Source organism: Seriola aureovittata, chromosome 2 (assembly GCF_021018895.1).
Source record: "Seriola aureovittata isolate HTS-2021-v1 ecotype China chromosome 2, ASM2101889v1, whole genome shotgun sequence".
NCBI lineage: Eukaryota > Metazoa > Chordata > Actinopteri > Carangiformes > Carangidae > Seriola > Seriola aureovittata.
In genome coordinates, this window is record NC_079365.1 from 936,980 (window position 1) to 956,706 (window position 19,727).

A 19,727-nucleotide genomic window follows, 5' to 3' on the forward strand; every position below is an offset into this window, starting at 1 on the left:
TAAACCACACAGTTATTTGAATTAAATGTCTTTTGGGAAACTAGTTTCAAACGCTGACTAATGCGTAGCTCTTTGCTTTACTGCATTCTGGTTTCATGATGGTCACACGCATCACTTGGATGTCATGTGACCATCCTGACACCAGGGCACTCTGGGGCTGGGGAGCCTTCACCTTGTTGTCTGGTGATCAGGTTGTTGACACTGAGATAACCTGGTTCCTGGTGATTATTCAGTCTGCAGTTTGACACCCTTCAGGAGCTGACACCTGGCACTCAGCTGCTTTCTGTCCATACCTCTGTCAATCACATCTCATAGCTATGATGTCATGATGATGTCACCTGTCTATCACATTGTTCAAATGGTGCTTTAAAAGCTTAAGCAGGTCAGCTACACTAATATCACTGACATGATGAATGAAAACTGTTCATTCTCTGTACACTGACCAAACAGCCAACAATGCAGGCTGATTGTCCTGTTTGAGGCCCCCCCCCCCCCCCCCCCCCCCCCCCCACAAACAAGCTACACCTCATCCACACCCTTCTCTCCCCAGCTAAGGGGAAACATCTGCTCCATCTGACATGCGCAGGCTAAGCGAGGTGCCGTGCCGAAACCAAAGTACCTGTGTTCGTTCTCATTCCTGTCAGGGACAGATGACCCATTTCAGCGTGGGGGAAAGAGAGGGACGAGACGTGAGGAAACAGGGGAGACAGCAGGAGAGAGGAAGAAGAAGGAGGACAGAGAAGCGCAACATGATACATGCACAAATACACACACACACACACACACACACACACACACACACAGAGCTGAGTGCAGGTGATGGATTTGTACCAGAGTCTGGCTCAGTGACCCTGACTGTGAGAGATGGGCTGGGTGTTAATGTTAGACTCATTATTGATTAATAAACAAAAGAGGATCTCACACACTGGAGATGGATGAATCACAGTGTTAAGCACAAACAGCACAGCACCACTCATGAGATAATCTATCTGCTGAACCCTCATGCCCTCAGAGGCGCAAAGTCTCACTTCATACAGAGCAGAGCTACATAATCATAATATACCATATGTGCGTATATATTGTATGCGTATAATATGTAGACATTCACAGTGTACTGCTGTCTTTTCATCAGTAGGATCCCGGGTTAGAAACCTAAAAGCCTTGTGTCACTCTCACATACAGTTAGAACATGTAGAGATTTAGGAAGCAGGTTAAACAGTTAAATTGTCTTTAGTCAGAGTGGACAAACAGAGAAAATGACTCATTCTCCAAAAAGAGGAATGTGGTCACAGAGATCAGTGGGACCTGGAAGGAGCAAAAGACACATCACTCACCAACTGCAGTATCTACAGCGTACACAGAACATCCTCACATTACAGACACAATAGTCTCCGTGTTTTTATATTATTAAAGTCCACTGCACTGCACAGTATGTAACTACTTCGGTTATATGAACATTTCTACAGATTTATATATGAAAACACATTCAGTGTCAGACACCGTGCTATTGTTGAGATCATAGTTAAGATGTTGGATAAACTGTTTAGGGCTGTGTTTGGATTGTTCATTTGTTCACTCACTATATAGTGTTTACTGTGTAGAGGACTCATTAGAGCAGTGGTTCCCAACCTTCTCCACCTCAAGACCACTTAAAAATCACAGATATGTTGGCGGCCCACATTCGATCCCATAACAATGTGGAGGCCAAATAATGCCTTCTCAGAGCATAATATTGATTCTTTCCTTTTAACTTTCTGTCTTTTCTGTTGCTAACCAGCTATCCATTTTGATGCCCCAGTTTTTGCAGTGGATGTGATCTGTTAATGAACAATCAGACTGAGATCAAGTACGTGGTCTGGCAGCAAACGTAAAAAATAAAAACAATGTTCTTAAACAGAATGATCTTTAAAAATATTAAAAATGTTCATTTTCCGCACATCCATTTTTATTTCTCTCAGTGTTAACAGTCATCCCTGTCTGCTGTTGCCTACTGGCTGTTATCACTGACAAATCTGTCTCTGTTGTCAGATCACAGAGTATATCAGCTGACTGCAGGTGATACACACTACCTGCTAACTGAGGCTAACAGTAATTCCTGGGTCATCATTAAAGCATTAAATGACAGGTGTGTCAAAGATGACACCTCTGACTTTTCACAGGTTCAGTCCATGAACTGGTTTTTGTGAAAACCTGAGTCATATCAGAGGCGGGAGGAGTCCTGTTCATCATATTTCATTACCACCTGTAGGACTAATCGACTGTCTCATCTGATCTGAGTTTCTCCTCCTTTCCTGCACAACCTGCTGCAATAACAAACAGTCTCATATCTGCTACAATAACTAGAGGATGCTGGGAAATGACCCTAAACCATTTACCACAGGTTCCATATATTCCCTTGACTACTTAACACTTTGAAATGAACTTTATACTGTTTCAGAAACACAGATGATGTCATTGGTGTGGCTGTGAAGCAGATGGTGAGCGGTCTGTTTGATTATACTTACTGGTAATCAAAGGAGCCGTCCCCGTCTTTCTGGTCCACGGGGTCTAAGGGGAGATCTTTTTTGTCACGCACTGAAGAGACAAGAACAGACAGCTCAATTTTCAGCTGTTGTCATGATACAGACAAACATCCACACATCAAGGAGTTCCTGGAGTTAATCTGACCACACTTCACTCTTCATTAATCAAACTGTTAGCGTACACTGTGTCCCAGCTCCATACTTATCCACTAACACTGTATCGTATCAGTGCACTACTGTGGCACATTGTGCACAAGACATTAATCCACTCTGTCACACTGAGATGACAAGATACTCAGCTGCTGCCAATTTAACACTACAGACTACAAACTTGTTTCTATTCATTTATGATTCGTCTTACTGTTATCCCAGATATTCATGTAAACTGTGGCATGTAAACTGTAGCATGTAAACTGTAGCATGTAAACTGTAGCATGTAACATGTAGCATGTAAACTGTAGTATGTAAACTGTAGCATGTAAACTGTAGCATGTAAACTGTAGCATGTAACATGTAGCATGTAAACTGTAGCATGTAAACTGTAGCATGTAAACTGTAGCATGTAAACTGTAGCATGTAACATGTAGCATGTAAACTGTAGTATGTAAACTGTAGCATGTAAACTGTAGCATGTAAACTGTAGCATGTAAACTGTAGCATGTAAACTGTAGCATGTAACATGTAGCATGTAAACTGTAGTATGTAAACTGTAGCATGTAAACTGTAGTATGTAAACTGTAGTATGTATTTGGAACAAAGTAAACTTTTTCAGAGACTTGTTTTAGTACAGTTGTTCAACATTGGGTTGGATTTGATGGGGTCATTAGTATTAGCACTGTCAAAATAAAGTGTTAATTTTGATTAATTAATTATAGAAAAATAACAAAAATTGATTAATGATGAATCACACTTTGTAATGGCCCCTGACACCAGATGGGATGTGTACACTTCTGTAAGGAATGTCATCGACCTATGTCTGGTCTCTAACTGAATGATCAGACCGAAAATGGCGAGAATGTCAAAGTGACAGGAAGTCATTCATTTTCTATGTGAGCCAGCATCTCTTGGCGGCAAGCAGCTGCATGCCTGTTGGTGGTGCGTCTTAGAAAAAGTTGGAAGGCCAATCAACTTTATGGTAATGAGCTATGACACGGTTTGGCGGCAACCAATCGAAATATACGTTTTTTTTGGGCCATTTAAATAAAATATGAAACACAGCACACTAGCTAACTGCATCTATTTTATCAATTTCATTTGTGTCAGAGGGCCATGAACTGCACCAGCATCCTTGATAAGGCAGACAGCAAATTCTTTCACTCTCTGCCCCCTGTCTCTGTGTGACAGGGAAGGCTCATGTAGTTTACATGGCTGACATATTGTAAAGACAGGAACACCATGTACTGTTCTGCTCTCAGTGTGGCCAAACATTTGTGGGGAAGCAACAGTAAATCTGTTGACTCTACTGAAGACTTGAAAACATGAAACACATAACATGAACTCATGTTTACATTTGTAGATTTATCACAACAATTGTATATTAATTCATTCAATCACAAAACATGTTATTAATTAGATTAATTTTTAAATCCTTATCAGACGTAGTTGATCACTGGGTGTTAGTTGTTCCACAGTTCACCACCTACCGAAACACTTTGTGAACCCAGTCACACAGCCTCCACCTACACATCATAGAAACTGTAAAACATTAAAATGACTCTAACTTAAATAATCACAGATTGTGGATCAGGACCAAAGCATACATACAATTGTCAACCTGGACGTCATATTTTACAATAACTGCCAGGTGTTCAAGAGTCTCAATCACTTCCTGTTTACTTCTGAATAGCTGATTAAATGCAGTGGGATATTTTAACCCTGATCACTGTAACAGAACAAACAGCCAAAACAGGTAATTTTTCACAGGCATCAAAGCCCCAAAGTTGGGCCTTACCTGGGTATTTGCCGCCCCGGCTCCTCTTGATGAAGCAGACGATGAGGAGGATCAGTATGATGAGGGCGATGGCACACATCAAGCCAATGAACCAGCCCTGAGTGGCTATGTCTACCTGGTCTATGTAGGCTGGAGACAGACACACACACACACACACACACACACACACACACACACACACACACACACACACAGTCAATAACTAAGAACCAGCGTCTTGTTATATCCAGGCCGATGCTGTTACAAAGATCTCATCCATAACAAGGAGGCATTGTTCTTCTTCTCCATCACTCAGCGCGAGAGTGGGAGGGAGGACTAGGGTTTGAGAAGGGAAATTGACGGTTGCGTTCATTACACCTGGAAAAGTTTCAGTACAACTTGAAACAACACAACTGACAGCTGCCAGACATGTTACAGACATCAGCACTGAACCTCAGCAAAACAAAGACATAAACATTTACAGCAACAATTTGTAATATTAGATTAAACTGTAGAGAGTTTAGTCGAGGCTGTAGTTCCAGTTATACAAGGTTTCATATGTCAGACCAGATAAAGCCAGTTAATGATGCTTAGGGTTGGGTATCGAACTTCTACTTCATCTTTTATGGACTGACCGAATTGGTTTGATGCTATCAAGGATCTATGTCTTGTCATTTGATACCTCAGGAGTAAATGAGTAAATCTCATCAGCCTCGTGAGCCAATCAGCACGCAGCATGCTTGAACCAAGATCTAATAACTCTTGTGATTGGCTGTTTATTTACACCAACACATGTGTAAAGAGACTGAGCTTAAAAATAAAAATAAAATTAAAATAAAATTTGTACCATAATGTGTGCTATAATTTTCTTGTTGAAATGGATTTGATCAAATTAGTTTTTAAAAAATAGTTTATCGTTAAAGGATAGCCTACTTGCGAGACAAGAGCGTATAATATGTACCCTGAGCAGCTGCGTGTATGGCTGTGAATCGGTCAGGGGCTAGCAGGTTAGCATGCTAACTTTCCACCTCTGGAGAAAGCTGTTGGTGAGTAAAGGAATGAAGTTTAATGCTGAACTCACAACAATGCTCTAGACTGGTAAGTAAACAGTTGCTAATGCTAATGTTAGCTGCGTAGCAATACCCAAACTTAAATATAACTCTATATCAATGTCAAGGTATCGATATCAATCCTGATATTGAACATTTTTGAACGATACCCAGCCCTGAGTGAAGGGGAGGTAGCCACAGCTTTTAGTCAACAACACCTATTAATGGCTACTTGTATTTTGGATAATGGCTACTTGTCTCTGTTAATTAACTGGGACCTAAAATAAACATGACACGTTTTCAAGTCTCCACAGCACGCTAGCTGAACATTACTTTAAAGGCCAGTAACCAGTGAGCTTTTCTTTTGTCTAATGCTACAGGCTTGTTAGCAACACAGGGGACTAATGACAGGAAACATTCTGTAGCCTTTCATGTCCATGGTCATAAAAACCTACATATACTGTATCTTATACCTTTTACACTTATCACACTGTGCAAACTAATCACAGAAAAACCTGGATGTAGATGGCAGATGTTGTCATGTGAACAACCTATGAGCATTAACTTGTTCCCAACAAACAGCTCATGAATTACAGAGACCGCTCATGAAGACGACCAGACGTGTGATGGTCCAGATTCTGAGGGGTGGAGTGTCTCATCCTGACTGGACGTTACCCTAAGAGGAGCATGCATGAACCAAAGACTGACCCAGCTTTGACTGAGTTACTGCAGACACTACCAGTGACAGACTTAGCCCACCTGGCTGGAACCCTGGTTCCACCTAGCCTGGTGTGGTCTCACCTGCTTTGGTCTCAAAGGTGACAGGTTTGCTGCTGATGCTGTTGAGCTCATGGGAGTAAACCCTCAGATGATACTTGGCGCCCGCGATTAGATCCGCCACTGCAACGGGGGGTTGTTGATTCACTGGCACAACTTTCACCGTCTTGTCGCCTTGGAGACACAAGAAAAGGGCCAATCACACTCCGGGGGGTGTGGCCTTCATTCCACAGTTAAGCCTGTGCTTACTAGCAAAGGTCACAGCATCACAATGCTTTGCAGGGAGACTGATAGCAGGGTTACTGAAGTGAATTGAGACCGAACAATGCAGTGCCGATCCCCATCACAAAGACTCATCGACAGATGCACACAGACTTCAATATGTCTTCGAAGCTTGATTTCATTTTTCTTTTATGGCTCTGAGACCACATTTTCTCTCAAGGCAGAACTCTGAGCAGAGGAGCAGGTGTTCCCCCAGGTAAAACCTGCTCCTCTACATCTCACACTGACCTGTGAAGTGGCCGCTCTGCATCACGTATGAACCAGGTGGAACTGAAACTGACCACTGCAGAACTTTCTCTGTTCTCATCAGGGGCTGAGGTGGCAAAGCATTGTTGGTCTCAATCATTCACAGGCCCACACTGCAACAACAACCTGCGTCTTTCTGGCAAAAAGACGCATCGGTCCGGGACATGGCCGAGCTTGAGGTGGCGGTGAGAGAGGGCAGCGCGAGCTGGTGACGTCATGCACCATGCTATCAACCACTGATTTCATCCAGCAGTGCTCATTCCAAAGCCATGCCATTTACTTCCAGCCGTTAAACCAGCCAAACAAAACGTCTGCCGCAGAAACAGGAGAAGACATGCCAGAGCGTTTTACTCAGTTAGTCAGTGAGTGCAGAGAGAAAGTCCAAGGCTGTATTATGAGTACAACTTTATGTTTTCAGGTTAATACAAGAACGATTAATACAAGAAATTCCAACAAAATCCAATTATTGTGACTCCAGAAAATCTTTTGACTGTTCAAACTTGACGTTTCCTGTGTTCACTGCTAGTCATGCTACTGCTAATTAGCATTTTCTTTACACAGCGACTGACAATCTGAGGTGTGATCAACACATCTGAGCCTTTTAACACCTGCTCAGGAATGTGATGGGTGGGAGCCTCTGTATGTCTACCTGTCTATCCTAATCTGACACATTTCAAATTCCAGTTTTGATCTTTTGTAGCTAAAAATTAAAAACAAATATATTGATATCAGATGGGAGGTGTACAGAAGCCCCAAGAGGCAAGTGATTAAAAAAAGAAAATTAAAATCGACCACAAGAGGCTGAAGTGAACCACTACCTCTGTGTAAACCAGACTAAAAGCAGAAAAGAAAACCTTAGAAAAATCATCCTGGCAAAAAAAAAAAATAAATACACTTGCCTTTCAGGACTTCTGCAGAGTGACTATATATCATTTCAATATGCTTTTTGGAATGATGATTGTCAGGTGGACAATATTGCCAAAGTGTCATAGACAATATTTAATATTATATCTTACAGTTAATCTCTTTGTTTAACTGCATCACTTCAAGAAAAATGGATTTCATTGTGAGCAAATGGATTTCTCCAGATTTATGTACATGGAGAACAAAGAAGTGCCAGAATTCAAACAGTCACATGATAAATTCAGTATAATATACATTTCACCAGCACTAATAACACAGAGTCATGACACTCTTCATTCTGCTGCCCTCATTTTCTCCGTTCGTCTGACTGGTGCTTTGCTCCTGTCAGTGACACTCTGACGGGAGCGGGGGGGCGGAGCTGCCCGAAGAAGAATCTGTGCAGGAAATGTTTAGTTTTAGTTTGATGGCAGCTTAATGTTAAAGTGTGACATGACTGTTGTGCTGGGTAAATGTCCTTTATCTGGAATTTATCAAGACAACATGGAGGAAATTAAATTTAAATGTAATTTGCTGTTTGCAAATTAAAACAAAGTGGAGACAGGGAGGAGCCTCACTATAATATGTTGGTGTTTATTTATAGAGCTGGCAAAAAAGAAATGAAGGCATTAAAGCCTTTTTCAAATAATCCATAGCTGAGGCGAGTGCTGGCCACACTCTGAAATGCAAATCAAGCATTACAAGCAATATGAAGTTTATGTTCCTCCAATATTAAAGCGTGAAAAAAAATGTAAGATGCTCTTCCTCAAAACAGGTGGAGACATCAATAATTTTGTGAGAATAGGTTGGAATATTAATATGTAGCTGTGTGTGCATGTAAAATCTTTAGCACTCACACCCACACAGTTATTCCCACTGTCTTCCCTTCTGACAAGATCTCTCACTTTTCCATGACAGCTGGTCCCAGTTTCCTGGTCCCAGTGTCCTTCCCTCATGCCACTGGAGCATCATCCTTCATGAACCCTCCCCTGACAGAAATGCAGAGACTCGGAGCACTGAGGGAGAATGAAGGGATGATGGTGGGGGGTGGGGGAGGGTCAGGGGCTCCCTGTGTCTGCCGTGGAGTCAAAGCTTTCAGAGCTGACCTTGGAGAACAGGGGGTGGATGGGTGGGAGGGGTGGAGGCCATTAGATCAGTCTCATCGCCCCCCTCTCTTCCCTTCCTCTACCCACTCACAGTCAGACATCATTAAGAATTTAAGCCACTGCCCAAGTACATTAAAAGAGACATCCTCCTTTCTCTCTGTCCTCGACCACAGGTCAGACTGTTGAATTAGTGGAAGGGTCAGAGACTCTGGGAGTCCAGTAATGGAGGGACGATATGTTTTAGCAGAGTGCTTCACACCCAATCCAAACCAAAAGCCAGTGAACATGGAAGTGTAGGCAGTGAAAAAGAAGTGACACATTCAGAGAGAGGAAGCTGAGCAGCTCCCTCACAGTGCCAGTCAGACAACAGCCATTGAAAGCCAGGCAGAGAAACCATCACGATGGTGGACGGCACAGGAGACATTATCATGAGCAACATACAGACCAAAGAGAGAGCGAAAGAACACGAGAGAGAGAGTGGTGTGTTGTACCCTCATCCTTTAAGTGCAAATATCACGAAGGGTGATTAAAAAAAGAGCACATCAACAGAGCAGCTGCTGCTGCAGAGGGATGTGATCTTTCCTTTCCTTTCTTTATTCTTTAGGCTTTAGTCCTGTCAGAGTATTTTTTTTACTTGTCTCATTAGCAAAAGGTTTCCCTAAAAGAGCTCAGCAGAGAGGAACAAGGACATGTTTCAGTAAAACCTGAGGTCTAACTGAAGCCTGTTCATTATTTCACTGAACCTCTGTACAGATGCAGGAAAAACAGAAACTAATGAGGATTCCTGTGAGTGGAGATGCAGTGAACAGTATTTACTGTAAGAGCTGTAGAAGATCACTCCTTCGCTGTTATGTTGCCATGAACAGGATTAAACTAATCTTTACAATATTAGCTCGGTAAAGCTGCTGTTTTGCACTCGGGGGCCAAACATGTTGCTATAACTGCCCTGGAAACGGTGTTGATGGACAGTAATCATCGTTCTGCCGGCTCGCCTCTGTCTGCTCCTACTCTTGACCACTCTTGTCTGGTTTTCTCTCACTACTCTTTCAGGTCAGATCCAGCTCTGGGTTTTGGGAGCTCAGACTGGGCTTGCTCTGGTTTCTTACTGTCCAGTGTGAACTCTAGCACAAACTCGCTGCTGCCGGCCGGGAAGTTGTGTCTCCAGCTGACGTTAGTGTAGTTACTGTCAGGCTCCGCCGTCACATCCCAGATCGCCCGACCGGGGACCACTACACAAGGGGGGTAAAGGGTTAAAGGTCAGAGGAAGGGGCCACACACAGGGCTTGATTTAGACCTATGCATGGTGCATTTGATCAGGATCAATGCCGATCATGGTCCGCTCAAAACCAGAAGTAAATTTGGAGGATTTTTTAATTCATGAAAAACTTAGTTGCAGTTTTTACTTTTGGTTTCAAGTGAACTCCAAAACTAATTCAAACTAAAAACTAGAGAACAAGGGTCTCAATCATAATCAGCCTCATCACTACAAAGTGTAAAATCAAGAATGTTACAGTTAATAAAAAATTAAAGTTTGGATTCTCACTTCCTGACCAGGAGGATGCTGCTGGCTACATCCCAATACTCTGAAGTAATTCCCCACTTTGAGTACAGCAGGTACAGCACAGCCTATCAGGATGCAGCCCTGATGTAGTTTCCTGTTTCGTCAGGTGGGAGAAGGCAATCGAGTTTTAACAACTACACACTACAAAGACAGTAAAAAGCCACAATGGGGCAACAGCTTGTACCCAACACATTCTGATCTGTGTGCCCGGTGGTGATCGGCGCAGGAGGCGTGGTGGTAGTGGTCGCCTCAGTTGTAGTGGTGGTAGAAGGAGTGGTAGTAGTAGTAGTAGTAGTAGTAGTAGTAGTAGGAGGAGGAGGAGGAGGAGGAGCAGTAGTAGAAGAAGTCGTAGTTGGAGGAGTGGTGGTAGTTGAGGTACTAATGGTTGTAGTAGCGATGGTAGTAGGAGGAAGAGGAGCGAGAGGAGGAGTACGAGTGAGAGGTGAGGCCACGGGGGCGTCGGTAAGTTCGACTACAAGGGAGGAGGCGGGAGAGAGCAGAGGGTTAGACAAGGCAACAGGATCATCAAACAGGCAGACACACACTGACACACACACCGACACACACTGACACACACCGTCACACGCTGACACACACACACACACTGACACACACACTGACGCACACACAGACACACACACTGACACACACACAGACACACACTGACACACACACCGACACACACTGACACACACCGTCACACGCTGACACACACACACACACACACTGACATACACACCGACACACACCGACACACACAGGAGACGGTCAGTGAGCTGAAACACACAAGGCGTTCCCCACCAGCAGCTCTCATCCCCGCACACACCTCACACCTGACACATCACATCATCAGTCAGTTTTCACTCCAGTGTTCTCCTCTGGGATCCACACACACTTCACCATCATCACTGATCTGCAAAGACTGAGCTGCCGCTGCCACCAAGACGACAGATGCTGACATTACACGTCTGTCACACTGTTTCTTTTACTTTTACTTTTACTTTACTTTTTAGAGTATGAAAGTATGACCCCTTACTGCATCATCAAGTGTTACCTTGGTGATGATGATGTCATCTGGGGTTACCTTGGTTTCGACTTAAAAGACCACAGCTGTGTCTCAATTCAGAGGCTTCATCTTACAGAGGCTGCATCACAGCGGTGCGACAAGACTGTTCCATGGCAAAAGCTCCTTCAAATGCATCCTTCATTTCCTGGGCAACAAAGGATCCAAAGGCCAGATCCTTCACAACCCAACCTATCCCAAGATTCATTGTGCGACAGTGGTATGTGATAGAATAAAGCAGAATGTGCAAATAAAGAAGCGGACAAGGATAGACCAGACTGTCTCATTTCAGTTCAGACTTCAGATGGTCTTCGGTGGCCACGCCTCTGTAGACTGTGTCCTTCGGAGGATGGGACACACTGCACAACTTTAAAGCAAAGGCTTGTGTTACAAACCGTGGAGTCAAAGAACAAAGAGGATCCAGCATTTTTTCCAAATTGACCCACACTAGGAACTAAAAGTCAGAACATCTCAAACTCTGCTACTTCCACTCTGAAGTCCCTGACTTTATGGAAGTAAGGAACTAAATTGTGGGGCTCCTCCACAAGTTCTGTCCCTGCCTGGTATTGAGCTAAAAGAGCTCATGTAATCCAGTTTACAGATGCTTCTTTCACACACATCAGGAAGAGACAACATGTCACATTTCATCCAGTGTCTGTCATTAATGACTGATACTCTCTTTCTTTGTGGCAAACACAATCTTCTCCTCTTCTTGAGCTTTTTATTTGTTTCGTAGGATTTTTGCAGGGGATCCTATAAAGCAGTGGTTCTCAAAGTGGGGCCTGGGGACCCACAAGCGATCTTGAGGGGGTTCCTTGGCGTCCCCAGGAAAAAGTGGAGTAATTTATTTTCACTATAATTCCATCCATAAGTAACACAATGACAGAATGTATGACTATTTTGGTTTCAAACACTTGTAATCACTCAGTAATAAAACATCTAAAAGCAACAATCTCAGGAGGTCTGTGGAATGACTTGTGTCAGTTTAGGGTCCTTGATGTGAAAAAGTTTGAGAACCACCAGGTGATGATTTAACTTGTAATTTACAAATTTTCTGCCATGTTCCCTTTTGACAACGTTGAACTCTGAAGGTGTTTGGTTTCGAATGTGAAATGAACTGAAAGGTTTTTAGAGAAACTAAAACTTGGTCCTTGGTCTTGTCTCTGTTTTTAACACCAGGACCCTCCTCAGGTTGGAACCAGCACTTTCTTTTCCATTGACGTAAATGTTGTTCACTCTTACTGTACCTGGGAGTTGAGGTCATCTCCAGCCAGTGAAGGATCCCACTACTGACGTCCCACCCCAAACATTTCCCTCATACAACCCCTCCCAGGCTGCATGCTAGTATGACCAGGCTGGAGGTCAAGCATGCCCTCAGACCAAGGTGCTAGGGACAAATAAAGTGGGAGGGGACGATGAAGACATGCGTTCAGGAGCCATTACTGCCCAGTAAGATTGGCATCATCAGCCCAAAGACTCAAGCCAGTTTACCTGTAACTCCCAGTATGAACGTCTGACTGAGTGAACAAGCGATGGGTAAAGATGGTGGAGTGACATGACTACTGGAAAAGCATGATGGAGCCAGTGAATGAGCAGCAGAGTGCTGTTTGTTTGTCCTCATCAGGTCACATCATTCATCAACACGTTTCATCACCTCCATCACACACAAACGCACACACAGAGCAGCGTCGTCATGACAGTGTGTACAGTTAGTCTTGTGTCTGAGAGCAGACGGGAGGTGAGGCTGTGAGAGTGTACCGTCAGCGACTGGTGCAGAAATCAAGAGGCTCTACAGCATCTGTCAGAGTGAGTGTCAGTCATATGATACCACTGATTTAGAGCAGCCCGAGAGCCTAAACTGGCCTGCCAGCAATAATATCTGCTCCACCAGATTATTTATATAGTATATTGAGTGAATGACAGACACAGACAGTCACATCAGTCAGTGCACAGCCTGGTACTAAACTAAATGGCAGCAACAGTTCAGCAGAATCACTTCCTCATTAGCAAGTTTGCCTACAAAATAAAAGTGTGAGAATATTTGTTTTGTTTTTGTTTCAAGCTATTTGTGAGCTTTAATTCTGAAAAGTTCTGACAGGAAGCTCTGTTGCTTGATTGACAGACCTCTGAAATAGCAGAGGTACAATGACATACAACGTGTGATGTGAAAAAATAGCACCAGTTCAGTAAATCAGTCAAACGTACAATATGTGACTGTGGGCCACAGCTCCAACAGTAACAAAGTAGATTCAAACTGCATTCAATCAATGTCTAGTTAGTGTTAATTAGTGTAGAAAAAAAAATTCACCCAAGGCCAAACTGACCTGCTGTCAGATACTGAGCTATATCACTAAACATGTAAATCACAGACTAACCCACAGTGTTTGAAGTGTTTACTCAATCTCTGACAGAACACATCAACAGACAAACAGCAGTTCAACACAAAGAGGAAAGATGGAGGGATGAGGAGAAGCAGACGTACAGATGAGAAAAGAAAGAAAAACAGTGTAGACAGCAAGAGCAGTTCAGCGGGAGCACAGTTACAGCTTCACACCTGTTGTCTGGTCAGTGTAATGATGGGGGCTTATAAAGACTGGGTAACCTGTAGTGGGTATTTATTATTATGTTTGACATGATGTGATTGATCCTATACCTTACAAGTACTGCATCTTTACACACCGCTGATAGTTTGACAAACCAGCTCGAGGTCGCCACACCAGGTGATTTCTGCATCACTGACTGTCACAGCAGAGAGAGACACGCAGCATATGAAATGCAATTTTAATCAACATTAGATAAATAAATACATACATACATAAATAAATACAGCTATGAAATAAATCCTGAAATAAATAAAAAGCTTATTTATTCATTTATTCACTTATATATTTATATTTACATTTATTTATATATTTTGATTCATTTAGTAGCTGTATTTATTTATTTATCTAATATTGATTAAAATGGCTTCCATAGCAGCAATAGGCATGTGCTCTACCAGCTGAGCTAATACTTACTGGCATTTGTGGGAGCTTTTGAGTGTATCACACAGTCTTCATCAGAGGCTAGAGTTGGCTGAGCTGTTATAGCAGCTAGTCCTTGACATATATAATAATATGTACCAACTGACACTGCACGTCAACAACTAATGAAATTCAGTCCACTGTTGAAGGACTGTGTGATGTGGTTGAAAGCTAAAGAAAAAGCCAGTCAGTGGACATTTAGTCGGAATTGTTTTATCTTCTGCAGTGTCAGCGATCATTGTAACTGACTTCTGAAATCATGGTTGTTGTTGTGTCAACTCGAGTTTTAGAAGATCTGCCACTCATTATAGTGTCACTAGAATCTGGATCTGGATCTGGATTATGGATCTGGATTCAAGTTTTTTGTGTCAACTTTAAAAAAAACAGGTTGAAATTGGTCATTAAGCCTCAGCTCTGCTAAACTGCAAGAGTTAATATCCAGTCATAAGCCGTGTTTTGACCAAAAAGTAGAACTTAAAGTTCCGGGTACTTTTCTTAAAGAACTAAAAGGTTCCTGTGGCCCATTGCTGTCTGCGTTTCCACTGCGACCTAAAGTCCCGGGAAGATTATGCAAAATCATTACCTGACATTACATTATTCACAGCACTTTGAGGACATAACATGAACGAAAGTACGGGACAAATAGCGTCCTGTGTATATTCACCCAGCATTTAGCATTTTGTTTTCAAACATGGGACGATCCCGTATTATGAGTGACGGGTGGCAACCCTCACCACTCCGGCTGTTGTGGTCCTTTATTTTTTTGAAGTCCTGTTTCAGTTTTTTTACCTTCTCCTGGACCTGTTTCACGGTGCGGAAAATGTGTTTGCTGCGGACTTTTAAAGATGGCGGGTGAAATAAAATGCAGCGAGTACTAGACCAGCCAGAAATGTTCAGCACTGCAGACCACACCCCCCAAAGTTCCTGAACCTTTGGAAAGTACTACCCCCCGACCAGGGACTTTTTTGTGGGTCGATCAGTTACGCCGGAACTAAATTTAGACCCAGGTTCCTGCGCAGGAAACGCGCATGGTTCCTCAAAAGGTTCCTGGTTCCTGTGGTAAGTTCCTGCGGTGGAAATGCGGAAACACGTAACTTACACTCACACACACACACACACTAGTATGTTTACACACTCAGGTCTTGTTCACACTGTATCTATACGATGATGATGATACTACATCTTGAATATGAGAGCTGGGGGTAGGGTTGCCACCCGTCCTGGATCGTCCCGTATTTGAAAATAAAATGTGGGGCACATTGCGTCCCGTATTGATTCAACACAGGACGCAATTCGTCCCGTATTTTCGTTCATGTTATCTCCTCAAAGTGCTGTGAATAATGTAATGTCAAGTAAAACCAAAGCAGTTACAGCCTCCAGTGAGCAACAGACTGACAAGCTCTGTGTGCAGCAGACAGCAGTATGGCGCTCTGGTGGTTTACCAGCTAGAGCATATGTGATTAAGGCTTAATCCTAATCGCAGCGGCCTGGGTTCTCCCTGACTTTCTTCTCTAATATTAATTGTAAATCAGCATTAGTCTAAATTTTGTTACCCTTGATATTTTCGTACTTTTGGGTTATAAGCACATGAGTGTGTATTTGCATTTTGAATTGTTGGGTGGGTCCCTTATTTCTTCATATGAAAAGTGGCAACCCGAGCTGCGGGTTAGGGTCAAAACAGATTCAACAGCTCCTTCTGCTGGCGACCAGTGGGAGCTGCAGGGTGTGGTGCACCGTGAGGGTGAACTGCTGCTGCTCAGTGTTTAGACAGACACATACAGAGGCAGAGGATGAGGGTGGGAGGAAGGTGACAGGCAGACACGCTGTGCTTCTCATTCCCATTTACCTAGAGCTGTAGTGTTAGTAAAGATGTCTGCCAACAGAGAGAAGAGGAGAGACAGGAGACAAGGGAAACAAGTGAGAGGGACAGAGGAGGACAATACTTTCCACCTCACCACTGATGGTATCATTCATTATTCTGTGTTTAGAAATCAGTCTCATCTGAACGACTTTCTGCTGAAGAATTAGTCCAAATATAAACTTTTCATAGTGAAAGGAAAATAAAGTGATGAAGGTTTTCCATCACTGTGAGACATTCAGGTGACGATCTGGTGTGTATCTGTAAACCTGAGTGAATATGTGTGAACGGACTCTTCAAACAGCCCGTCAGCTCCAACTTTACTCTTGACAACAAAATTACAGCTTACTGCTGTAACTCCAGTGTAGCCATGAGACACTAGAGAGTGTGTGTGTGTGATACTGTCCATCAGAGAAACACCAGGGACCAGATGCAAAAATGATGCGTACACACAGAAATGTGTGTACACCATTTCCCGCTCATGAACTGGTCTTTACTAACCTCACACATTCCTTTGACCATGTGAACACACAGTTTTCCAAAGTGATCCAAGTCACAGTGAAGTGAAAATACTAAATAAGCCAGAACACAAACCAACTTCCCGGAGCTTCATTCATGATCACATTAAAGTTTTACTGTTAACACAGAAATAACATGTTTACATTTCATAAACAGAAATAATTGTGTTTGTTCTCAGTGTTTCCTTCAGCATCATTTAATATTCTTATTATTTACTGTGAGTCATTCTGTAACTGTTTGATACTATTTGAATATTGACTACTCACAGTGTTGGAGCCTGACTGGAGTATTACCATTAAGACTCTCTGGTCCCAAATGAAGTTCAGAGTGAAACAGGACTTTACATCAGAGTGACTGTACTAAAGTAAACTGATGATGTTTTTACCTCAGTTTCACAATCAGTGAAATTCTTCTTCTTCCTTGTCTTTCTTCTCTGTGTCGGATCACTTGTGGCACAGACAGTGTTTTTATACAAACTGATGGATTAACTGAGGGTCTTCATCCATTCATGGCTAACTGTGGGGGTGGAAACGAGGCTCGTGCACCAGTGTGCAATTAATAAAGTGGAACCATGCGAACGCACAGCTTCATAATTATGATGAAAAGAATGTGTATGAATATTTCTGGTTTTGTGTGTACACATAGTTTTAGTCATGAATCTAGAGAGTTTTACGCATCTGACCCCTGGTGATTCTTTTCTTTCTCCGTCCAATACCCTGACAAAGATGCCTGTGTGAAGTTAAGGGTAAATTTCAAGCCGATTAGTGCGGTGAAAAGGCCAACATTCAGTCTATATTACTTTCATTGTCTCTGTGACTCTTAACCCAAAGCCCAGTGGTTGCTACTGTAGACATAAATCTTTAAAAATGCCTCACAAATATGTATTTTCATTTTATTTAGTTCTAACAAACATCATTTAGGAGGAAAAAGTGCATTTGTTGGGGACTATTTTCAGCAGCAGATTAACCCACATTTGCTGCTTTAGTGAGTATTTCCAGCAGCAGGACAATGTGTGTGTGTGTGTGTGTGTGTGTAATGAGTCAGAATAAACTGCAGTGTGTGTGATCATGGTGATGAAGGAGCATGTGTGACACTCACTGATGTGTTTTTATATTTTGTGGAAACAGTGGAGCTCTGAGGCTGAGAGGAAGAGGAGACAGTGGGCTGTAGATACGCACACACACCTGCTGCAGGATCAGTTCATTGTTGACAGTAGGAAAAATATGGAATTATGCCTTGTCATTTAAAATCAATGGCTGAACATATAGGAAGAATGGCGGGCAACAATTTAAAGTTGAAACAGCAGGCAGCAAGTGCAGCGATGTGAGAGAGGTCAGTGTACTTTGTTTCATTACTTCTTTCTCCAGAAAAAATGCTGCAGTCGATAGCACTGAGAAATATGCTGTACATACACTCAGTTGTCAGTTTATTAGGAACATCTACAGGGCTTAAACTAATGAAGCCTAATCTGTCAGTAGTCCTGTAACAACTCCTCCATTTGTTTGTTGTTATGTGGAAAAACTGGTGTAGAGACACTCACCCTCTGTGAAGTGTGGCGACTCCTCAGCAAAGTCCTCCCCTGTTCCTATCCGGGAGATTGCCGACAGGTAGAACCTGTAGCGGGTGGATCGGTCCGGCAGGCGGAGGGTGAAGTTCGTCACGTTGGGAAGAAACGACTCTAGCTGTAGGCGACCTCCCCTTGAGCCATTGACTACACACACAAATACACACACACACACACGCACACACACACACACACACACACACAGTGCCAGCTTGCTATCAGATGTACAGTATCATAACACTATCATATTATAATATATATCATTATGTAATATAATGATATATATTATATTGTCATAATACCACTGCACTATTATCATATTTTTTGTTGTAAGATATATCACTATTACATTGACAGGATATCATAGAAATTATTATATTTTATTATTATTATTATCATTATTATCATTATTACTACCACATTCTTTCTACAAATATATTCAGGTTACATCATAAATTTCCATTATACATGCCACTTTCTCTGCCCCATAACATACACACATACACATATACATAACATACATATGATTACCTCCCTTTAAAAGATCGAAAAAGATCGAAACACACACACACACACACACATTACTCGCACAATACACATCATATTCTTATCATGCTTACGTTTCTATAAATGTTTTGGTTTTTTGCTGTCATCTACATGTCTCTCCATTATGTCCTATGTAACCTTCATGTCACACCTGTTTTTGTTATGTTAAGTCACCAATAAAGGAATTTTTTTTTTTAAAACTAGAAGTACCGCCTCGCGGTTAAATCCCTCCTCCACTCAGACTAGTTCCAGGTTACATAGAAAATATGAACCATTTGTGTGAAATTTGGTCATAATTGCTGTGTGAAGTCAAATAATGGCTAAAAAGTGTGTTGTGAGGTCACACTAACCTTTGACCTTCAAAATCAAATCTGTTCATCCTTGAGTCCTAGTGAATGTTTGTACCAAATTTGAAATGTTACTGAGATATTGTGTCCACAAGAATGGGACGGATGGACTGACAACTCAGGGTACAGTGAACAACAACAACACTGATATTATAATAAGGTTCCCAAATGATGTGAAAATGTATCAACTAACCTCCTAACCCCCGACCAGACAACCCTGACCAAGCTAGAGCAGAGCAGCTCACCTGTTTGATACTTGAGCTGGTATCCAACCAGAATGCCATTGGGCTCCAGAGGTTTGTCCCATTCCAGGTAGAGGGTGTCGAAACTCCTCCGGTTGATCCTGAAGAACCTTGGAGCATCAGGGACTACACACACACACACACACACACACACACACACACAAACATAAAGAGAAGAAACCAGAGGTTTAA

At 42.4% G+C, this 19,727-nt stretch overlaps 1 protein-coding gene across 20 annotated transcripts in view; it reads right to left on the reverse strand.

The window, feature by feature from the left end:
* The window catches only part of nfasca (neurofascin homolog (chicken) a), a 150,669-nt gene that overhangs the window by 11,801 nt on the left and 119,141 nt on the right, over positions 1-19,727 (reverse strand). For 8 of the 20 annotated variants that reach the window (XM_056395932.1, XM_056395923.1, XM_056395985.1 and 5 more), the window contains 9 exons: positions 19,539-19,661; positions 18,377-18,547; positions 16,306-16,332; positions 10,558-10,845; positions 9,919-10,041; positions 6,303-6,452; positions 4,474-4,602; positions 4,166-4,201; positions 2,505-2,574 (listed from right to left, as the gene is read on the reverse strand). In XM_056395932.1, coding sequence (XP_056251907.1) covers positions 2,505-2,574; positions 4,166-4,201; positions 4,474-4,602; positions 6,303-6,452; positions 9,919-10,041; positions 10,558-10,845; positions 16,306-16,332; positions 18,377-18,547; positions 19,539-19,661 — 1,117 coding nt within the window. Of the gene's footprint in view, positions 1-619; positions 1,306-2,504; positions 2,575-4,165; positions 4,218-4,473; positions 4,603-6,302; positions 6,453-9,918; positions 10,042-10,557; positions 10,846-16,305; positions 16,333-18,376; positions 18,548-19,538; positions 19,662-19,727 lie in introns of all 20 variants that reach the window. The other 12 variants (XM_056396048.1, XM_056396040.1, XM_056395958.1 and 9 more) reach the window with 10 other exon arrangements.